Raw genomic sequence first — 24,041 nt, forward strand, 5'->3', positions numbered from 1 at the left:
CCACACACCTGACCAATTGCTGAGTAAAGTGGGCATGATTGAATGATTGTTGGTTTTGGAAAAATACAAAAATTGTCAGATGGCGAGGGGGAACGAGGTTTGACATGCTGCTTTATGATTCTTTCAAACATACCGACCCCTTTACCCTCTCTGTGATCATTCACAGATACAAGTGTTGTTATTTACCTGCACTGATGCTTATTTTGTCAGATGACATCACAAGCAATACTGATTTGATTGACATTTCAGTGCAGAAGCACAGGAAAAATTATTTGACTGTGACCCACACCCATTAAGATGATCAGATAAAGATGTTTCCACTATATTGTCAGTAGCTGAAGTGTCGCCTTAATCAGGGTCACTCAAATGATTAGTGTCTATGGTAACATATTTAAAGAAGTAGCTTGATATTTTGGGAAATACGCATATTTGCTTTTTTGCCAAGAGTTAGATGAAAAGATTGATACCTCTCTCTTATGTGCACAGTCCATATGTAGCTGCAGAGCCAACAATCGGTTATCTTAGCTTAGCATAAACACGAAACAGGGAGAAACAGCTAGCCTGGCTCTGTTTAAAGGTAACAAAATCTGCCTACCAGCACCTCTTTGTTATCGCCACCTACTGTTGCATTACATAGTGTTCTCAGCATAGACTGTTGTAGCTTAATTTAAGCTCTATGTTAAAAGATAAACTAATTCACCTTGATTAACAGACCCTTGTGAGTGAAAATAATTTGTTGTATTGTGATGAGAGCCCAAGCCAGCTCTGTGAGGAGTCACACCTTAACTATCACGTGAACCCAACTTGTTCCAGAATCTCATCCGCACAATAGCAATCTAAGTAATACTGAAGTGTAACCTGTTTTATCCAGGAAAGCCTGGAAATCAATTTGCCTTTTCTACTTTGTGAATCAGATTTGTATTGAGCCTGTGTAAATCAACGCAGACAGATTTGTGATTTGGATCTCTCGGACGCCCTCCTCCTGGGGCTGACACAGAATACACATCTTGGGTGCTGGTAGTTTCAATGTCTCTTTTCCCTCCTCAGAGAATTGGCTTAGCCAAGCCCACACATTTGTTTAGCTTGTTGTTTCCCATAACCATGTATATAATCCTGTCCAGAAACTCACTCTACAGAATTCTACAGCTTTGTTGTCAACTTATAATAAAACTAATAAAAGTCATCTGAACCAGCCACACAATTGGACCTGAAGGAATATTTCCTACACACTGTATACTGTATAAAGAACTACCACAGCAATATACTGTATCTAACTTACTCTGTAACTACACACAATATGAGACCAGTTTGTTTTTGTTTGTTTTACTTGCCTTAAAACATGGAAGAACAAACAAAATTAACTGCACAGTTTGCTGTCAGAAGAGTATATTAACCATATGTGTTGTGATTCATACCTTGTGTTTTATCTTGCTATATTTGTATTTATTTCTTGGGATGGATGGAGGCTGGCACAGAGCTGAAAAAAGGTAAGCTTGCACCTTGAGGAGCTGTAATGCTGGTTAAACACAATTGCCCTGGAGAAGACTTTCGATATTTTTACGACTTCAAAATTGTCAACATATGGTTACACTGAAATACAAGTGAGTGACATCTAGGGTGGGTGATTTCTGTCTGCCGATCGTAGATGGAGCCACGAGGCCATAAACGAGCGTCCAGTAATGAAGTTTGCCGACAGTATCCAAGACAATACACTGTTCCCTGGACCTTGTAGTTTGCACAGATGTACCCTGTAGTTATTTTAGGTTACTCCAAAATTATTAAGGAACAACGTAGTTTGCCTATTTGTTGTCATTTTTAAATAAAATAACATCAGATTTATTCAGGGATGTAGAAGTCATAACTCCATCTTCCCTGAAACGTCCAGATTTTTGCTCAGTTTTATGGTCATACTGTACCCTGTAATAGTATTAGAATAGGTACCCAGTAGTTAAAAAATAACTACAGTATATGTTCTTTGTAAGATCCCAAATTGTTACCCCCTTATTCGATAACTTCACATCTTGTTTCCCAGTACCTACATATATGTATTGATACGTACTGTACTGGTACACCGTTAGTAGAAAAGATTACACCGTAACTCTGGAGTAATTACGCTGTACGTTGCGGGCTGTAATCTAAAGTGTTACCGTTATATCTTCTTTGCTTAATCCGTACAAAACAATTTAAACACTTTTTACACTTCCGTTTTTGTACAGATTAAGCAGATTTTGTTACCATTGGACAGAGCCAGGCCAGCTGTTTCCAGGCTGTATGCTAAGCCAAGCTAACCAGCAGCTTTCTCCAGCTACATATTTACCAGACGTAAGAGACGTCATTTTCTCATCTAACTCCCAGCAAGACAGTGAATAAGGGTATTTCCCAAAATGACGAACTATTCCTTTAATGGCACGTGATTACACGAAATGGATCTACAGATCTAGGCAACAGGTGGAAGTGGCAATGCTCACACTGACCCATATTGTGCTGTACATTTCTGCTCACAGTAGTGAAAGGGAAGACTGGACAAACAGCAATGGAGAGAATGGAAGTCGTGATATCAGTAGCCTTAGAGTTCAGACGGTTTGAGTTGGTGTAAAATATACATTTCAAATACAAGAACGCTTGCAGGTACACATTAAAGCTCACTATAACACATAAACACTTACAAGCAAATGGATACACACACACACACAAACACACACAAACATGCAAACACATGCTCTGGTCTCGCTGCCATGGGCAACAAGAGTAGTCAAAACTCCCACTGTTTTTTTTGTGAATTATTAATCCACGTCTGTTTTCACAATCAATAGGGAGGACAAGTGGAAGAAAAGGTCAGCAATAATTGCCCAAAACACACAGACAAACATACACACATGCACAGGAAACAATTGTTAAGAATGATGAGCATGGAGGCGTTATTCAGTCCGATCCTTGTGGAATAATAGATTTGAGCACTGCCGTTATGTATTTTCTATTATGTAAGAGAAGAGCAGAGACAGGATGAGAAGAAATGAATAGTACTCACACTGACAAAGCCAGAAATGGGTAATCACAGAAACAACAACCAATTTTGGAAAAGTATTTGTTAAGTGCTTTTGGCAAACGTGTGACAAGAGTGTGACAGCAATTTCTTTGTTTCCCCTAGTCTAAGTTTCTTTGTCTTTAATTTTGTTGTTGTACCTGTTGTCATTTACTTTACTTTTACTTCTAAAGAAAGTGAAACACAATCAGGTAATGTCTTAGAAGAAATACCAGCCCTGAATTTAAACAGCAAAGGTGCAAAGGAGCAGCTCTTGGGTGACTGTGTCATTTGTACGTTTGAATTTTGTCACAGAGGCAAGAATAAGACATAAGCAACATTTCCAAAAAAGAAAACAAGCATACTACATTCATGCTACCCATTCAGGTTAAATTGTAAAAAAAAAAAAGTGCAATGCCACATTGCTCGTGTGCTAATTGTACCTGCAGAATGTCCATTTTTCTCACTTGCTCAGTAAAAGCTCTCATCTCCATCATGCAGGCCTGTGACTCACTCATAGGCAACGTGGGAGGAAAGTACGGAAAGTACGGCCAAAGTTTTCTCAATCTTAATTTTAATTTTCTCATTATACAGTATATGCTTGCTTTTTAGTCTGCGCTCTGTAGTCACCATGGTGATGGCGAAAGAGGGAGGATGAAAAACAGAGCAACAAAAAGCGAGAGAAAGAGATCCCGCTGTTGTGTTGGGTGGAGAAAAGGGCACAATGGTATGTTTCCCTCGAGAGGATGTTTAAATTGTTAGTGTTGTTGGTGCCTGACAAATATTGACCATCATTCATTTGCATGTTTTTGAGCCGATGAACAGAAGACACAGTAGGAGAGATACTTCCCCACACACACAGATGTTCACCTCTGGTGTCCCACAAAACTAAACTCTCTTCAGGGTCGTTTTTTCTGTGCCTTCAGCTGATCAGATCTGTGTTACTGGAGCTGACACCGCCAGTCTCTTAATGCTCTGTGCTGATTCAACTTGACATGCTCACCTCAGGTCCATCAGTCGTCCCACAGCCACCTCTGGTTCTGCGACCTGGACCATGGCAACCATGGCTAAAGAGCATTTCCTCCATAACATGCATAGCTGTTTCAGGGTTGACAAAAGTTGTTAGCTGCATGATATCCAATAAAGAAAATGTGAATGGGATTAATGCTGGCTCACTATTCCATCATGTTGCATTGTCCTGCTTGGTTGTCCACCCACCTATGATCACTCCTGTTTTGGCACTGGTTTTATTTTTACTTTGTCTCAATTTACATCAAGTTTGTGCGTCACAGCTATGAGTACTGTATGTATCAGCTCTTTATTTTACATCAATTTAATTCCATCTGCCTCTTCAAGGAGTTTTTTTAAAGCACTTGCTTTGTTTTGTACTTTTAAATCTGCGGCAATCTCAGCTCTCTTAGTTTAAAAAGAGAAAACCATGACATTTTGAGATTTACAATGTTGGCTGTCAAAGGAATGAAAAGTTATTTTAAACTATGGCAATAAAATCCTATTTAAGTACATTTACACAAAATATAATAGTACATCAGCTAGATACAGGTACACAGTAGTGAAAAGTAACTATGTACATTTACTCAAGCACTGTACTTACATACAATTCTGACATACTGTACTTGAATACTTCTATTCCACTACATTTCAGAAGTAAATATTGTACTTTTTACTCCATTACATTTATCTGACTGCTGTAGTTACTTGTCATGTTAAGATTTACATTAAAACACATGCATATGATAAGCTTATAAAATACAATACAAAAAAAGCAGTGTCTACTTGGGGCCCCTTGTCACAGGTTTCAGATGTCTATGAGCTGTTCACGTTGTGATGTCATGATGTTCAGTTGTCATGCATTGATGCATATACTTGTGAAACTTTAAGTACATTTTGCTGATAATACTTATGTACTTTTACTTGCCTACACTTGAAAGCAGGACTTTTACTTGTAATGGAGTATTTTTTTACTTAAGTAAAACTGCAAGTATACTACAATTGCAATATCCTGTCACATATCAGGAATGCTTTTAATAATGTTTGAATTGTTTAAAATGGTAGGGCTTTACATTTGTGTATAGTGTATGGACTACTCGTGTTTAGAAATCAGTAAAGTAATTTCATGCCACATCTAACATGTTCTAAATGATTTGGATTGGTTTTATCTGCAACACGGTTGAAATTATTCAGAAGCAACATTCTGCAGTAGCTGGTTTCTTCATCTGCATCTCTTGGACTTTAGGATGAGCTCCAGTCTGGCCAAAAGTGTTCGCTTCACACCTGAAGCCAGCGTTGTGCAGCACACTAACCTCACTCTTTACTCTGTTTGCATGAAAAGACAAACTGAGACTGACAGAAAGAGGCAGACATATTAACAGTTACTAACGCACACATCTGAAACATTTCTTAGCTGAGTCCAACAATCATCCACTCTCATCACAAAATCAAATTGAAGGGTTGTGTTGTATCCTAATCTAAGTATGTATTTCCAAATGTGAAATGCAGGTATGATCATCTGTATGTATGTGTGTGTGTGTGTGTGTGTGTGTATACGGGATGTTTAATTGGAGGCGGAGCATATCGAGCGACAGCCAGATTTCCATCCAATCATTGGTGTTCCTCGGAGGAGCGAGGCACCTACATTATTAATCCGCTAAATTTGGGGGTGACGCAGGTGAGTGAGCCCAGCTATAAAGACAACAAACCGTTTACAATGAGGAGATGGCTGCAGTGCACTCCACAACCACCACCACCATTATTTCAGAGGCGATTTGGAAAGCAATGGGTTGATCAGCGGTGTGTATTGTTAAAAAAAAAAGATTTCCTCACATGAAAATCTGTTATTTGTAAATCAATTACAAAGTGAAAATTAACACAAGACAATTGAGATTCAGGTAAGATGCAAAGCAAATGAGGTGCATTGGTCTACCACTCGCAAAGATACAGAAGGAAGATAAAAGAAGTTGAACAAAGCATACAATATAGGGTTAAAGTCATATTTATTTTCTATCAGTGCATTAACATCAACAAGGACAGAGGGGTTCTTGTCACACGTGGGTTTTAACCTTTAACCTGAATTCTGTTAATAAGATGCAATAGTCGCCTGTGCCTGAGCCTGAACAGCTAAAGACAAGCTGTTAACATTAGTTATACTGGAGGAAGGAACTCATCAATTCATGGTGTGTCTTTGTTCCCACTCCACAGGTGAGACAGAAGAGGAGGGGTGAGGGGAGGTGTGTGTGTGTGTGTGTGTGTGTGTCTAACTTTCATCACAGTCTAGACAGCACCTCAGAGCCCCTCAGATGAACTCATTAGCCTCCATGTGAAGGATCATTAACTCACCTTTCCCATCTCTTTCTCTCTCACACTGTTACTTGTTTGAACTCTTCCTACTCCTCCCTTTTCATCCCCCTCCTCTTCCCCACATCTTCCTCTTTTCTTTCATTTACCTTTCGGCTTCTCCCTGCTGTTCAGACATTGTTCTTTACTGTCGCTATCTAAAAAGCAACCATAACTCTCTAAATGGTCAGTTTAAGAAAAAGTCTGTTTTTGGGGGATTTTATTTTTGTATTTTTGGCCATCCATCCGTTTCATTACAATAACAATTTACTAAGTTACCTGCTGAGATCTGGGGTCACAGCAACACACTGCTAGTGTCCACTTGGGCAAGCAGCATGAGCAGTCAAACATTCACACAAGTTGTTAAGAAACCCCCAGTTTAACTACATTATCTAAAGCTCTAAATGAAACCTTATGTGACATAAAATGCGTGTTAGAACTGTACATTGCAAAGAAAACTACTTGTACACACAACTACAGGAAATATGGTAGGTCACATTGCAAAATTAAAGCGACAGCTTGAGTAAAACATAAGGCAAATTGAAGTAAAAGGCTGCGTTTTGAATTGAAAATTCAACTCAGTTTTGAGATGGTTAGAGCGCCTCAACTTCTTCATCTCATGCCAGGATGTCTTCACATTCTTTATGGTAGTTTGATCACTTGTCCAGTCCTCATGCGATCTGAGTTCAGTGGACACACAGCATGAAACTGGAAAAGATCTGAAAGTAGAACAGAGACATAGATAGAAAAACAAGATAGTTTTCATCCAACCACCAGGTGAATTTCTACTTCTAACTGAACTAACTGTGGCAAGTCAGTCGTTACTTATTCAATAGAATGTGGCACGCTGCACTTTTCCTAAAAGATTCCTTCATGGACAAAACAACTTTTCCTCTTCAAGTGGCGGTGAAAACTTTTTCACAATAATGAGGACATTGTGTTGAATTTTTCCATGTCCATTCTGCTTTTCTGTTTCTATACATCATAATATTACAAGAGAATAACATGGATGGAAGCTCATCAATGGAGACGAACAGGCAGAGACAGAAAGAGACACAAACTGACACATACAGAGACAGATTAACTTCCTGAGCATTCACCAAACAACAGAGAGAATCTTTACACTGGCAACTTTTTAACACCTACTCTGCACTGATTGGCTGATGTATAGCAGCCTGTGTCTCCATAGTGACATGGAGGCAGCAGCTTGGCTGTGAGCAGTGGATGAGCAGCAGCCCTAAAATGCACTGTGGCCACTGTGACAAAGCAAAAACATTACGTCTGTAAAAAAAACCTGAATTGATTCTAGCACACACAGTCAAGCACATATAGTATGTGCACATACACACAAGGACACACACGTGCACAGGAGACAAACACATATGCGCATATGTACACTTCTGAAAGTGCTCTCCTCCCTTCCAACATCACACCCTAATAGCTGTGATATTGAGCAGTTGTTCTTTAATCTCCGAGGAGAAATGCAAGCTGAGCCCCAAGATGAAAAAAGATGCCACATCTCTCACAGCAATATCTCTCCACTGGCAATAAGGTCAGATTTCATTATACATTATGCAAGAGACAATCTTCTGCTCTAAATGAAATGTGCATGACACCTAGATGGCTGTCTGACCCACTAGATTGGGAAATGGGAAACCTGAAATTACCCGGATAAAAAGACACATTAGGGGTACCTCGCTTATAGGATTGGTACATTTCTTTCTTGGTAATGCTGGTTCTGAAGCACCACCACACCCTACATGTTTGGGTTTTAGACCTGCAATAGGGAAAGCTAAGAAGTGGATTGGATCTCAATGTATCCATGGAAACAGTCTTGACATCGAAGAGTCAATCTCCGCTCTAAAAGGTTGCATGTGCATGATTGATAAGGATGAGTGCAGATGTGGCAAAAGAAGAAGAGTAGATTTGCGAGCGTTGAGCTGGTAAAATCTTCAATTTGTAAATGATCGACATTTGAAAGTGATGAAGGGAAATGCCACTTGATGCTGCATTCTCATGGTTCTTGTTTTTTTTTCTGTTCTTCGGTTCTTCTTTCTGATAGTGAATAAGTGCACTACTGCTCCTTCCTACAGTTATCTTCCTGTATTTATGGTAAATCAACACAGCCGCCCTTAAGAAAACTTCTGAACTGGGGAAAAACAGAGAATTATCCTGCTGCATGCACGGAAAGAAGATGCTTGTACTTTTGATTAGACATCCCTTAATTTCTACATTAATTAGAATGTGTGTACTTTCAAATTCCAATAAAGGTCAAAATCCCTTTAGACATCTGACAACAGGCCTTAGAGAGCAAGGAACAGGTGCTACTGCAGACAGCGCTGTTTTGACAGTCCCAGCTTAGCAACAAAAACATCTGCAGACTTTGTCACCTCACCTCATAAAATCCCTCAAAAGTGTTCTCTCTTCAAATTGCTATCAGTGTCACTGCTAATGTCATCTCTCAACTCTCAATTGTCACCTCACTGGTGTACATTTGACAGCATGCCTTAGAAAGTGTGTTGGAATAAGTGTACGAATTTTGTGGTAGTTCGTGTGTGTATGTGTATCTGTCTACGTACAGTGTAGGATATGTGGGTATATGTGTGTCCATGCATATGTCATATGCTGATGAGTGACAATCACATCTATTTGTGAATCCCTGTGGTGAAGACACACACAGCTGAGAACAAAACAACAAACAAAGTTAACGTTTGGAAAAGAAATATCCTTTATTTTTATTTAACACCAAAAAGCTAATAAGCTAATCTGCTTCATCAGGACTGTGTGGGTGTTGTTGCTAAATCCTGATTGGTGCATAGATGTTTGTGACATCAGTTTTGTCCAACTAAGCCCCACCCACTTCACACAGTTTAGAAGTACAGAAATCTCTCCTGTAGTATTGGTGTAGTAAAACTGTTCAAAATTTGGCAGAAATATTTGTTCTTGTACGGCCACCTCACTCATAATAAGAAGCTGATCGAAAGAAAATATTTTTTAGGGCCTTTAAATGCGTGTCAGGATTTTCAGTGTCCTCTAATGTGTTCTCAGCAAGAGCAGAATAAGATGAAAAGCAGAACAACCCACGGACAAATTTTCCACCAAGCAATGGGAGGATCAAAGAAGTCGTAGTACGGACTAAATCATGCCCTAATAAAGTGGGTAGAAATTCCCTGTTAGCATAAACAAAGAGTAAAACACATCCACCCCCCCCCCAGACCCCCTCCCAGTCTATTCACCTGGATGTAATGTAATCATAAAGCTGGCCTGTGACACCCATCTAACACCAGTGTTTTCTTTCCCAGACTGATGGTCCAATAAAACCCTTATTAATTTTGGCTCCAGCCCAGCCCCCACTATTGAACAAGCTGAGAAACAAGCTCCTTTCTCCACAGTAAAAGTGGACTGACTGGGCTGAGAGGTTAGGAAAGTGACAGTAAAGGCCAACTAATGATGCTGAGCGGGGAGCGGTGAGGAAGCCAGGTCTCTTAGCAACAGTGTCTCCTCTCTGCCGACACTCATACCAGCTGGAATAAACAGAGTTTGGTGTGTGTCATCAGTTTGACACTACAAACAGCTTAGCATAATGTCTAGTGGCAACTCAGACCAAAAAAAAAAATCACTTTTGTTTTCTTGCGTGTTTGCCTTGTGTGTTTGGGTATATGATGAATTCAGCTGGAGAACAGTACGTTGAAGTGATTTCAGACTGCAATACATGCATTGCATGTATTGTGTCTGTAGTAAAGTGAGTACATGTGTTGTGACCATACAGGACAAGATTCTCTCTTTAATTCTCACACCCTGGTTAAACCAAAACAAAAGTATGTCCTGAAATTGAGCTGAAGTGATATAACTTATATTTACTTGCAACTCATCTTTGCTTTAAACTTAAAAATATCTACTAACTTAAAATCCCTCAGAATCCCTTAGCTACTGTAGGTGCAAAATGTTTTTCAGCTGTGTGTGTACTAATAATGGTGTGAGAGTTTGAATCATGGCACATACAGACCTTCATGTGGCTGTGTGCATGGTGCCTCTCAATTGTACTGTGATACTAACAGTGCAAGAAATGTATTTCAGATACATAACACATGCGTTTCCTTCCTTTACAACACAGAGGGAAAGGTTTATTTCACCAGCTCTGGATCCCACCAGCCACAACACTGACAGTCCACAGTTGCTTTATTTATTTATTCATATGAAACTAATGAGTGGTAGTTTGAACCATTCTTAATTCAGTTGTCATGACCTGAAATTGGCCAATGTGTTGGGTATACCCGTGCCAACTTTTTTCATATAAAAAAATATTTTTATTCACAGAGAGATTGATTTTGATTTTAGTGGTACATACTGAGCAGCTAAAATAGTCATATATATTTTCTAAAGAAACAAGTGAATGCAGAATGAAAGAAAAGTTTCTTGCTTAAAAACATTTCACTATACTACACACTTTATGAAGGTATAACCATATAGCCTATATGTATACACCATCTTCAAATTTGCCGTTAGGTGTACCTGTTCTCTTACTGGTAATTCATACTGTACGGTATACGCTCAAATCTTCAGGATTTAAAAATGCATTATATAGTCAATTTAACTGGAGCTCACAGACTCAGCAGCTGTTCTTCTGTGTACCTAAGGAAACTCAACATAATATGAATGCAGTGCAAAAGCAAACATAAATACGCACATGCTATAGACCCTTCCTGCAAAGTTACTATTGTGCACCCAATTATCGAAGAACCAGAAAACTATATCTTGTTGTGTGCAAATGAAAAATGAAAGTACTAATTTCTTATAATGACGAGGGCTCAAAAATAAAAAAAAATGCCACTTCCACCCCTAATAAGTGTGATCTCTTTAAAACAAATTAACCGCATAATGTATGTGATAAAAGTACTTGTCCTCCCTACAACTCTGATCAATGAAGATCTCTGGTGACATCTGCCGTTTGAAAAGAGTACTGCATGTTGTAGTTTTCTGCTCCGTTTATGATGTTGAAGGAGTATTTTGACCTGAGACAAACAAAACACGATATAAAAGTTTAATAAGTAATATATGATATGATGTGTATATTACCATCACTATGAAACTGGATAACAGCTTGCTTTGTCACCAGCTGCTGCCTCCGACTTTCCTCTGGAACAAAACAAAGACAGATTCCGGTGATGGTCCAATAATATACTGCATTGTTGCATTTTTTTCCCCTCATAAATTTATATCAGATTAATTTATTAGTAACGGAGTTTGAACAAAGCAGATAAACTAGGTCACTGTTTCTAGGTTGCTAGGTAACGTTAGCTAGTTTAACGTTATGCCCAAAAGTTGTTTGCAACTACTGACAGCACTTCAGCACTAAAAGACTAAAAGAAACAAACAATGTATACCTGAAGATAAAACGGGAGAAAAGAAACATACACCTCCTGGTAAGTGACCCAACACATAGCTCGAACAGAGTCAAGAATAGCTTGCCTTTTAGCTAGTTAGCTCGCTAGCATAACTGCAAGTAGCTTTGACTGCTAGGGCAAAAGGTGGGTACATGGTTACACATGAATACAGTAAAAAATCATAAAATAAATTATAGCCAAAACACTTTATCTTAAAAAGTTCTGAAATTGTGTTGGGTTTAATACATTGGACACCATGAGATACTGCTTCACAGGGATACCTCTTATCTGAAGGCAAGTACTTAGGAAGTTAGCTTATGGGTAGGAACAACTTTTGGGTTGCCAGGTTGAAGTTGGTGTTTATCCTCCTCCCCCAGGACATCTGCTTTGTCTTTTTAGCTCTTTAATTCATCAGAAGGTTTCCTGCAATGGAGAGTTTGACCTCTGACCTTTTGGGAAAGAACTGCAAAGCATCTGGACCAGAATTCAACAACAAAAATATACTTCAGACCTTGATTATTAGGCCTATAATAAACCTTTATTAATGAGTTCTTAACATTTATAATTATAGTTGACTTTTAACTTTTGCTGTTGCCTTATTAGTAAGTGAGAAACTCGTGACCCTCGACATATATAATTGATGTTTGTGGTAAATGGACTGTACATGTATAGCTCCTTTCTAGTTTTCCGACCACTCAAAGCGCTTCACACTACATATCACATTCACCCCATTCACACACTGATGGCAGGTGCCAACTGCTCATCAGTCCAAAGAAACTAATCATTTACACACAGCCCTCGGGAGCAGTTTGGGGTTCAGGACACTTCGTACATGTATTCACCCATCTACTGTATATCATTTTTGTATATAATGTTTGTTTTTGTGAGTAGCATAAAGGGCACTACAACTTAATCTTGTTATACAACCCTGTGTTGTAAAATGATGAATAAATCTACCTTGTAACCTCTATAAAGGTGAATTACTAGAAAGTGGTACTGAAGTAAAGACATGAGAGGGAAAAGTCTCTTTAGTTGTGTTTTAAAATCATATTTCTCGCTGGCTAAGGCTATGTGAAACACTTTTACTCAAGCAGCAAACTTTTAATCCTGGCTAAGTTTCAGAACCATGGCCAGCTCCAGATCAGAACCAAGGTCAGCTCTACGACTACATTCAGTCCCAGATCAGAACCAGAGGCTGTAAACAGTCTATAGTCAGAGCCATGGCGCTGAGAGGAGATGATCCTGGGGGACAAGACCTAATGATACTGTATATTGACCTACGTTATATGTCTTATTATAGACTTTCTATATATATTATATACGAACCATATGTGGGTCTCGTAAGCCAAAATAAAGTTTCATTGATATTAAAAAGAGAGAAAAAAAAGAGTCACAAATCATCCAGATGAATAATTATGAAACATAGTTATTCAATGATGCACATTGTTGTTACATTTCATCAGCTTACTTCTACCAAGGTTTTGTGAGATATAGGTGCTACAATATCCCACATGATTAAAAGTCGATTCACTTTTCTGTTTTCTCATAGGTTATCATCCTATTTTAGTCAATTGAAATACTTCAGATCTTAAAGCTCTTTGCCTGTGCGCAGGGCAAACTTGAGTTTAACAAGCCAGTAAAACACACAGGACTTCCGATCACGTATTTCAAAATAAGATCTTATTGAACGTTTGACACAAACGCCAATATTGAATCTAATTAATCAACAGCTGCTCATTCCGAGTGAGCTATAATACACTTTTACTATTACTTATATTTATAATTCAGTAGATCAGGGGGTGCATCGTTTTTTGTTTTTTTTTAATAGTGTCGCTTTTACTGTGAGGGTCAAGTCCTCTTATTTCCTGTACAATGCTGTCTCTCTCGCCCACTTGACGCAGCTACTCCACACGGCAGAACATCCCTGGACGGAGCTGTAAAGAAAGCTCAAAGGAGCAGGAGGCACGCTGATAGATTTGGGGAATAGCTGTAAAGTGAACACGGTTAAACGAAGAGTGTTTATGTCTGAAGAGCCAGGGGACAACGAAAGGCTCAATCCTTGTCCGGGACGCGAGCTGCTACAAGAAGCCGCTTGAAGCTGCGGTTGTTGTTGGAAGCGACTTGTTTCGATGCAAAATAGATGCTGTTGGAGTAGTTTATAAAACTGGCAACTGCTGATTTTACATAGGGCTATTTTAGCCTTTGGAAGACCCTCTTGTACTTCGGACCTGGTGTGTGTAGAGACTCACGTGACATAGCGGAACGTTGCAGGTGGTGTTGCTGGTGCATAAGTGAAGAAGGATTTTGTGTATTTGTGGATCTCAGTGGTCTCGTTTCATTGAACAAATTATTTCAATTAAATAACTGATTTGCAAGATCGCCCCCAAGACTGAAGTCCGACAACCCGTATATTCCTCTGTGTTGCCATCACCATTGTGCAAGGACGGGATGTTGATGAAGGAGTACCGCATCTGCATGCCTCTCACAGTGGAGGAGGTAGGTGAAGTTTCCTTGGTTTTCGTGATGTTTTGCATCCTGCTCTGTCTGCTGATGGTCTACTCTTCCATCACAAATCCGTGGCTAGCAGCCACAGAGATGCAGGTCAGCACGTTTTATTTGATTCACTGTAGTTTTGCAAAGTTGTCAGTGATGCGCTTATCATTTTGCACCAAAGGACACATTGAGCTGATATAAGCGAGGTGCGGTCAGACAGCCACCGCGGGGTGGAGCTGCTGTTGTCTGTCTTTTAGGCTACTGAGAACTCGTGCAATTTATTGTAAGAGAGATTGCAGCAAGTGAGGAAATCGTGTGATTATTATAGATAGTGAAGGACAAAACGTGCATCTATTTTACTTTGAGTGTTTGGATTGTGATTGTATGTTTTGTGGGTTAAGAGTAATGTGTGTACAGTAGATACAAATTGCTTTCTACCTCTGTTCACAGCTCTTTTTCTGTTTCTTCTCTTCCAAACACCACTCTGCATTTTCATTATTCCATGGCCACATATTATAAGGTCTCATGGGCTGTCACCTTTGTACTCCTGGTTTCTGGTTGCAGGAATTGATGCTTATGCAACCACTACATGCATTATATATCACTCAGAGCTAAATGACTGAAATGCAGATTTAATGCACATTTCTGATCATGTTTCATTTGTAGAGACACATTCAAAGACGGTAATTGTGTTTGGAGATGGGTAGGGTGAAAGAAAGGATGCGGGAGAGAAGCATCTGTTGGCTGAAGTTCCCCTCAGGTCACAGTGACACCGAAACAGCTTCACGATCAAGTAATGCTGCTGTGTTTTGACATTTTATGACGCAAATAAGATACAATACTTAACAACAAGTTCAGTGCTCAGCTCAGTTGTAACTGTATTTGACATTTATCGCATATACTTTTTTCATACTATGGTGGTATGTGATGTTACAAGAGGTGCGTTTACTTGCACTCCTGGTGTAAAGGCAGATAGTCTTCAAATGATGCATTCCAGTGTTACCTGAACCTAAACAACAGATTTTCCAGCTGAAGTGTTTTATTGAGTTTAACTCTGTCAGAGGTTTTACACACCATTTAACTTAGTTTATGATGTGGCAACCAACAGGGAGTCAGTGCACTTCTGATTAAGTGTGTTACCGTAGTGGTTCATGGAGTCACTACCATTAAAATGTATCTCAGTCAGCTGAGCTGTTGTGAAGATACAATCCTTCACCGCAGTCAAGCAAAGCGCATTGTTGTGTTCTTCAGTTGGTTGAGGGTGCAATTAGAGTCATCTGTGCTTTAAATCAGAGAGCCGACTTGAACAGCCTCTGCTGAAGTCTATTGATCTTTATCTTGCTCAATCGTCCTGCTTCAGACCCTTGAGTAGTTTCTGTGAGTTTCATGTTTATAATTACCAGGATGCTGCTTCATCACATCTTGTCCTGAGGCCGATTGGCTCCTCAGCTTTGCCTCGCTCCAGTGGTGATGGAAGACGCTGTTGTCCTCTGTGGCCAGCTGAAGGCTATCACATCTGTTGTAATGATAATAATTGGGCCCAACCTAATCTATCTCTGTCATTCACTTGACAAATGAACATTTGTAATCTATACATTTTCTTGCAGCATGCAAGTACATGCCGACACACACAAAGACACATAAAATATACAGTCATCATCAGTATTGTGTGTGTGTGTGTGTGTGTGTAAGAGACAGATATGATGTCAGAAGGCTCTTAACACTATTGGTAATGACAAAACAGTAATTGTGAGTAGATCTCTACCCTTCCAAAACAGCAGACATTTGCAAATATATAGTAAAAGGAAAACCGTTATTGCTCTTTCCTAATTCAATGTAGCAGCAACCAGTGACATTTTGAAGTGGTCAATATCTTTCAGTAGTGCTGTCATCTGGATTGGTGTAAATTACATATTGTACCGCTACGTGCTCATGTGAAAATTGGATGCATGACAAAACACATCTTCATCTCACAAGGTTGGTAAACTGTATTTTTCCTTGAATTCATGATGAGAAATGATTCATTTAGTGCTTTGGTGTCCTGGTTATATTGTATGCATTGCTTACACAACACAACACATCATAAGAATCCGAATCCCCTCGAATGGCATTGCAGCATGAAGGCAACAGACACCTCTTCAGATAAACATGAGTCTGTTAGTGAAGTGGACTGCTTTGTTGCACAAACACATAACTAGACAGCTAAAAAAATGTACCACCAACAATCTTCAAAAGGCCCTTCAGGAGACTCATCCTCGAATGGCGATTAAGTTGAAGCACTGCTGAGAAAACAAATTGGAGACTGTCATGATGATCTTCTCATGGTACACGTGCAGTTCAGTTGACTATTACGAAACACATGTAACTACAAAATAGCTGCAGTACTCTTTCTTTCATGCAAATAATATGCAATGATCTGTGTATTCTGTTACCTGGATGTTTCTGCATATGTTTGTGTGATGTTGGAATAACATGTTGTAACATGTAATTGTTACTTTCATATTAAATCAGAATTTTATTTGTTAAACAGGCATATGGCATATTATGCTGGGGGAATTTGATTTTCACACTGACACTGCGTCATGTAAAATTTAGATACGGTCATTGGTGTTAACATTTCTCCTGTAATTGTAGCTTTTTCAGCAGTGTGTGTGTGTGTGTGTGTGTGTGTGTGTGTGTACATATAAATGGGTATGCTTTCAGGTGGGTACAGTACTGTATGTTCTTAGAGAATAATAAGACAGCTATTTTTCGAGTTTGGAACCAACAAGTTAAGAATTTTTTTAAAAAGGGTGGAAAATGTGTAAATACTAAAAAGATATGGACTTCAGCAAACAATGACTAGACATAGATGTACAAGCCTTTCTTTTGCAATGATCTCTGTATGCTTGCATGAAGTTGACACTAAGCACCTTCCATGGAAGCTGCTTGTGTTCTACTGCAGCATGAGAGACACCTGTTTTGATTAAGGTGACATCAGCCAGTCAGTGTAAGGTCAGTCTCTGGGGGTTTCCATATGTTTGTTTGTGTCCCTGCATACTGAGATGCCCGTCTAAGCCCAGACCCAAGATCTTGTTTTCATCCCCAGAGTGGAGACTCTGTGCTCTGACTGACAAGAAGCCTGTTCCTTCGTTGTTCCTAGAGGAGCTCGTGGCTCAGCCAGACAGTGACCTGGTTCACACACACCAGATGGAGAGAAACATGGTCACTGAGATGATCTGCCAGACGTCAAAGGATAAGCCAGGGAGAAAGAGAATGCATGTGTCTTGAGTCTGCCTAAGTCAGCATGATTTTGTTTTGTGACTAGCATTTTGATACACAGAATATACTGTACAACAATCATCATGTGCTTGAACTTAGCTTAGCTTAGCATAAAGCTAACAAAGGAAACAGCAAGCCTGGCTCTGTCCAACTATCATGTTATCATCTTATCATTTGTTAAAGCAGTACAAAAACCTAAGTGTAAAAGCGACAAATCTGCATTTAAAGGGGGTGATGCGCTAGACTATTTTGTGGCCGGGAGCAGAAACTTCCTGGAGTCTCCACTGGTTTCCTGGCAACTGCTCTTGGCAACTGGCCAAAAAATAGTCTGGCACATATCCCCTGGTAAAACAGTGATTTGTTGTTTTTTTACACTTTAGTTTTTATACTGATTAAACAAACAACATACAGTTAGTTGGTGAGCTTTAGAGGTGCTTTTAGGTGGATTTTATTACCTTTGGACAGAGCCACGCTAGCTGTTTCCCGTTTCCAGTTTTAAAGCTAAGCTATGCTTAGCCAACTGCTAGCTCTAGCTACATATTTACTATAAAGACATGAGAATGGTATCTATCTTATCATCTAACTCTCAGCAAGAAAGCAAATAAGCGTATTTCCTAAAATGTGAAACGATTCCTCTTAGTCTCAGTTAATTATTGTCTATGATATCTTCAGTACCCACTAAAACAAATCTCACATACAGCTATGGAAGATTCATTCATTTTCAGACTACACTGAGCAGAGCTTTCACTGCCTCATCAATTACCATGCAATTTCCTCTGCAATTAATTAACCAGTCACTGGTTAAAGAACAGAGAGTGTCTTTTGTGCCCTTGAGTGGCAGTTGAATTACCCTTACCACTTGGTTGATCAGCAGTAATGAGCTTTGGAGCATGGGTTGAGGGAACAAGAACATCATCTTTGCTCCGTTAAAAGACAGAGGAAGTGTCTGTTCGCCATCTGTTTGCTGATTCCTGTTAAACTTTGCTTTATGTTTTCCAGTCACAAGTTGTTGCTCTCTCTGTTGTGTTCAATGGTCTGTACTCAATGTGTGCTATTTACATACGGTATATCCTTCAACAACAGTCCATTCTATATGGCTTTGTTTCGTTCCACCATTGGTTGTTACTGATAGTGTTCGGTCAGTTCTCTACCTGCAGTCTGTCTGGATATTTATCTGCATACCATTACTTGAATTGCTTCCATTTGCCTGACGTCTATGGTTATCCAGCTGCCAGCCTGCTGCCTCATAGGACAGCACCCACCATTTTCGAGGTTGCCCTCACAGTCTTTGTCTCAGATTATGGCCTCTCTATTAAAGCTAATATTCTGCACTTCTCCAGCTGAGAACCTTTCTTTCTGAGTCTGGCTGTTGCTTTTTTCTCTGTAATGCATTATTTTGGGTCCTGCAACATTGGCATTACATTCATCAGTGCACTAAATTGTGGTCGGCAGGGCTAATCTTTTGGAGAACAATGGGCAATTGCAATTAATTAATGCAATATGGTTTGTCTTCAAGCTCCTAAATAATAAGGGCTATATCACTGTGTTTGTGTTTGCGGGTCATGTGATCCTTCGATGAGATGGGGGACTGGGGGGATTCAGATTTTGGTGCACTGGATTAGTGAAGCAGTGGCAAGTCACCACAGAGATGTTATACAGCAGAGTGAGAGCTGGAATGCACTTACATGTTCTTGTCTGCATATGCTGTGTTTGTATGTTTGGTCTATGTTTCTCTCTCTTTCTCTCTCTTCACATTATAACTTGCAGACCTTTTACTATTTAGATCCCAGCCTTTTTCAACTACACAACTAAAGAAAACACTTCGGATTTAAAAGGCATTGCATTTTGTCTCTGTTTTCCCAAAAATTGTAATGCCCTTTTCTTTTTAAAATGTGGTCGTTGTCACTGCTTTCTCTGCTGTTGACCTTGGGAGGGTCTAGACAGACATGCACTACGTCAATGAAACATAGTGTTGCCAGCTGATTCTTTTCACCTGCCCACAAAGAGCTACAGAGGATGAAGTAATGCGCGGAAGGCTCCCCAGACTCACCTGCCTCCATGCAGTTGCCCCGAATCAAAGGAATACTTTCTTTTTCTTTAAACAGAACTTGGTGGAGTAAATCACATACAGCAGACAGTAGACATGTCTGAAATACCCACAGGGAAAGAAGGGCAGATAGAGCTGCAGACCATCAAGGGCGCTGAAAGCCTCAGTTTCACATAAGGCAGGCAGAGTAAAGGTTTCAAGGTAATTTACCAAGAAGGCGTGACAAGGTTACATACTGGAACAGACAAGCAAGGAGAAATGGCCCGACTGCAATGTCTACGTAGCAACGTTAATGATCTGGTAAACATCTAGGGTCGACGGTTTTCTATTTTTAGTAGAGCTAAGGACTAAATTAAGAGCAGTTGTGCAGCAACAGTTGGTCAAGTGACTGGAGGTTGTGGGAACCGGGGTGACTAGTGGACAGGTGAGAAATTATAGTGTCCTGAGGGGGAGAGAGAGTCCATGCTTGTGCCACCCTGACACAAGCAAAGCATTTAGACATGTGATTTAGCCCAGTTAGGCATGGAGTAGCCTGACTGGAACACAGTACACATATGTATTGATTTAAATGCACACGGTCGATAAAAGGCAGACACAAAGTGGGAGGTGAGCTGAGAAGAATAACAGTCAAACATGGTGATTAATAGGGTAAAATGCCAGAGGCAAAAAGAAAAGAAAATCCTAGTGTAGTGTCGGAAGATTAAAATAATTAATGAAAATATCAGGACAGTAAGGACTTGGACACTGGCTACACATCTTTTCAGCATTACATTAAATTCATACCTGATCAACTGCTTGTTTAAATAGTGTGATCCTGACTGGAATTTTAAATTTTACCAGTGGCATGAGACATTTGCAAGTCATATTTGATTTGAATGTTTGGTGACTACAACAATGGTGTGAAAAATGCATGCATGTGTTTGTGTGTGTGCCACAGAGCAGGCTGCTCTCCCACCAGTTTAATGAAGCTAACATCATTCACCTTATCAGAACAGGAAACTCTTAATCGCCTGTCCCTCCATTTCTCCCTCTACCTCACTTCCTCTCTTCCTGTCCCACTAAACCTTACTTACTGTCAACATCCTGTCTAAACAGAGAAACAATGGCTACTGAGAATAGAAGCTATGCTGACACATTGTGAATATGTCAGTAGAGTTATGGGGCAGGTGTTAGGAGAGATGCAGCATAAAAAGGGGAGCAGCTGGGCATGCCACACTATAATGTGATCACAATGTATCAGGACGCATTGTGCACTCTGATTGGTGACAGATTGTATGTGATCAGACTCTGTATATGATAATGGGAGGTGATGTGGATCAGTCATTTGCTATATTCAAAATTACACTGATTCCCCGAAGGTGGTTGCTACAGAACTAAAAATGCAATTTCTAACTGATCACTCCAAGAAAACATCCATCTTAACAAGTAATTCATATTTAGCCTTCAATCTTGTGTTGAAACAGGAATTCTGCCAACATGTCTGAACCCAAAATTATGCAGACCCTAATCACTGTAGCACTCTTATTCTGTTGGGGGTGGGGAACATGTGTGTGTGCCATCAATCAAAATGTGTCCTTTAGCAAATCAAAGCAAGAGATTCAACCGATTCAGTCAATGAGCCGCATAATTATCAACTGATCCTTTGAAAGGGTTCGCTTATAAAGGCTAATCAGGAGATGTTCACGCCATACTCCACTGGCATAAACCCAATCAGCTCCCAACCTGGTCATCAGCAAAACACAGTTACAGTAACGTGTAACGTATAACTCTCTCTGCGTGTGCCATTAACCTTCTCAGCATGTCAAAGGGCTGCTTCACAGTATAAATACGACCCTGTGTAAATTATGAAATATATATTTAATGTATTGACACACACACACACACACACACACACACACACACACGTATGTCCATACACATCTACAGTATGTGGGTGTATACACAGTTACACAGTGTGCATACTAGAATAACAGGTAGAAGTGTCCTGGTTGCTATAGGAACATTAGCAGCTCACAACTGATTAGAAATCTCTTTGATGATGAAGTGGCCTTCTGTATGTGTGCAGTGAGCACACGTGTGTCAGGTTTGTGTATGTGTCTGTGTAGATTTGAACCCAATTGACCCACACAGCCATTTAGTTTTCCTGAGAAACAACAGAGGAGGAGAGTTTTTTAAAGGGCACACAATTAATAACATTAATTTTCATCTCACATTAAGGTATTTTAATTCAAATATTCATGCACCTTTAATGATTTTTAATGTGTTTTGAAAGACCTGAAAATCTGGTGACAGCTGTTGAAAATGGGTCTATGTAGTGACTATGTAGATAGAAAGTTCATCGATTCAGCATGACAGTGGAACCTCATCCAACACACCAGATGGTCTTAGTATGCGTGTATTTATGTGTGTCTACCATGACTTTGTAAGTCCTGGTGTGTGTATGTGTCTGTGTGGGGTTTTTTTTGTATTTTAATACCACATAGAAATTAGACAGGTACATACATCACACACCATCAGAAATCCATTCAAAAAACACTTCCTCCCCCTTTTTGCGTGACTCTGCGTCAAATATCTTTTAAGAAAAATACAATCCCACAAGGACAACATTCCCATTAACATTTTCATGTTGATCACTTGTAATGTACTATAAACACTTTTTTTAAGGAAAAAAAGAATACTCACTAAAGTATTTGCACTTCCCTTCTGTTTATCTCTACAAACTAGCAAATGTCACCTGTTCAAAAATGGTTCCTAACACAAAGATGCATCACTCAGGAAATTGGCAGAGAGTGCTTGTAAATAACAAACTAAGATAGAGAGAAGAACATCTTCCCAGGAGAACATCTTTGACATAACTCAGTGGGCTAGCATGTGCATGAAGAGTTGGAAAGTAATTTGAAAAAACCTTTACGTGACAAATACATTTTTTAAACGACCCACTCAAAAGGAATGAAAACTCTTATTTTGTGGTACTTGAGGTGATTATGACATTCTTCACATTGCATGTCCTTCCTTTTGTATTTCCACAAACACATTCTGTCACAGTATTTTTTTCTTGTGTATTTGTTCCTGCCTGGTTTCTCTGACTCAGTGTTCCTGGGCGGCTAGTTAGTGCCATGGGTGCAGGTGGCCAGCAGCATGGATCCTCTTCTCTCGCCCTGTGGCATCTGTTGCTTTTGTCAGCAGACCCCAGTGATCTGAAGTTATTCTCTGTTCTCCAAATTGCTATTTAATTGCATCGATGTGACTTTTCCAAGACCTGCTTACAGCGCTATTTTGTTGTTATATTTTTTCTCATCTCATGTATCACTGTAATTTTTCACCACTAGACAAACCTAACACATGGTGACCTTGTGTACAAAATCATTCTGTACTTATAGGCATTCACACACAGTTGTTTGTATTCACACACGCATACATGCGTCAGTTTTGGAGGCATTTTCATTGACATACACTGTTCTTTTGTGACAGTTATTTTTGGCACAGAGGTCATGGACAATGCTCTCATAGTAAAATATCATTGGCTGACTGTCTGTAAAGATCATGTGAGTGAGTCTGGTTGTATGTGTGTGTTTGAGAGGGTGTTGTAAAGCTTTTCTGCAGCTGTTGTCACGTAAGTCTAACTACTGTACATACTGTATTTGTATCCATGTCTCCCATGTTTCTCTCATTCACTTTACAGTTGACTTTCTACAGTTAACCTGATTTCTTAAACATCATGAATATGATCAACAGTTTCCATCATCAGAGTAGGGGATTAGAGAAACCTGATTTTCCCCAGCTAGATTATCCTGGAGAAAGCCAGTTTCTCTGCCATGTGTTTAATGTGCGTAACCCAATTTCTGATTTTCTTTTTACATGCACTCATGCGCATGACAAAGACAGAGAAAGTATCACTGTGACAGCTGAGCAGGCGGACCAAAGGAGATCATTACACGTAGCGATCTGTTTTATACAGTCTATGGTAGCGATGCATTCTTGTATTAAAACTACCTCCATTATCTGACTGAAACTGAAACTACCACTAAGTGGCCTGTAAAAGTCTAAATAAGTCATTTTGCAGCCATTTGACAAACATATCTCACTTGCACTTGTGTTCTTTCTTTCTCTTTTTCCTTTGAAACTGTTAAATGTTATGCCTTTTAATATTTTCACACTTCACACTACATTAGATGCTTTGGATTCAGACTGTTTGTCAGCTGGTAGATTGGAAGAAGCGGTGAAGTCATATTAGCTGTGTACTGTCTGTCAAGGCTGTGACTGTGTGGTGCTAGACATTCAGTCATCCACTTAGGTACTGATGTGGAAAAACACCTCACAGTTCCACATTTCGTGACTGTTTTTACTTGAATTTAAGCTTCATAAGGTCTTGACATCATCCTTGAAATGGCAGTCTTATGAGCCATGGACTGAAAAATTGCACTCACAAAAAAGATCAGATGATCTTAAAGAGAGAATATTTTTCTCAACCTTAGTGGAAAAA

The 24,041-nt window shown here is 39.6% G+C and overlaps 1 protein-coding gene and 1 long non-coding RNA gene across 4 annotated transcripts in view; one reads left to right on the forward strand and one right to left on the reverse strand.

Annotated features, from left to right (window-relative positions):
* Positions 1-6,052: 6,052 nt before the first annotated feature.
* LOC122869531 lies at positions 6,053-12,233 on the reverse strand. Of its 2 annotated transcripts, none has more exons than XR_006376334.1 (3): positions 12,039-12,233; positions 11,450-11,509; positions 6,053-7,092 (listed from the first exon to the last, which is right to left on the reverse strand). It is a non-coding gene; the product is annotated as an uncharacterized LOC122869531 (long non-coding RNA). The 2 variants fall into 2 exon arrangements; XR_006376333.1 differs by lacking the exon at positions 12,039-12,233 and adding an exon at positions 11,758-11,890.
* A 1,894-nt stretch (positions 12,234-14,127) lies between these two features.
* LOC122869523 (cytoplasmic phosphatidylinositol transfer protein 1-like) overlaps positions 14,128-24,041 on the forward strand; it is a 43,295-nt gene continuing 33,381 nt past the window's right edge. The window contains exon 1 of one of the 2 annotated variants that reach the window (XM_044182633.1): positions 14,128-14,253. In XM_044182633.1, the coding sequence (XP_044038568.1) occupies positions 14,206-14,253 (48 nt within the window). In that variant the 5' untranslated portion in view covers positions 14,128-14,205. Of the gene's footprint in view, positions 14,359-24,041 lie in introns of both variants that reach the window. The other variant, XM_044182632.1, reaches the window with a different exon arrangement.

This window comes from Siniperca chuatsi, linkage group LG21, assembly GCF_020085105.1.
Source record: "Siniperca chuatsi isolate FFG_IHB_CAS linkage group LG21, ASM2008510v1, whole genome shotgun sequence".
NCBI classification, from domain to species: Eukaryota; Metazoa; Chordata; class Actinopteri; order Centrarchiformes; family Sinipercidae; genus Siniperca; species Siniperca chuatsi.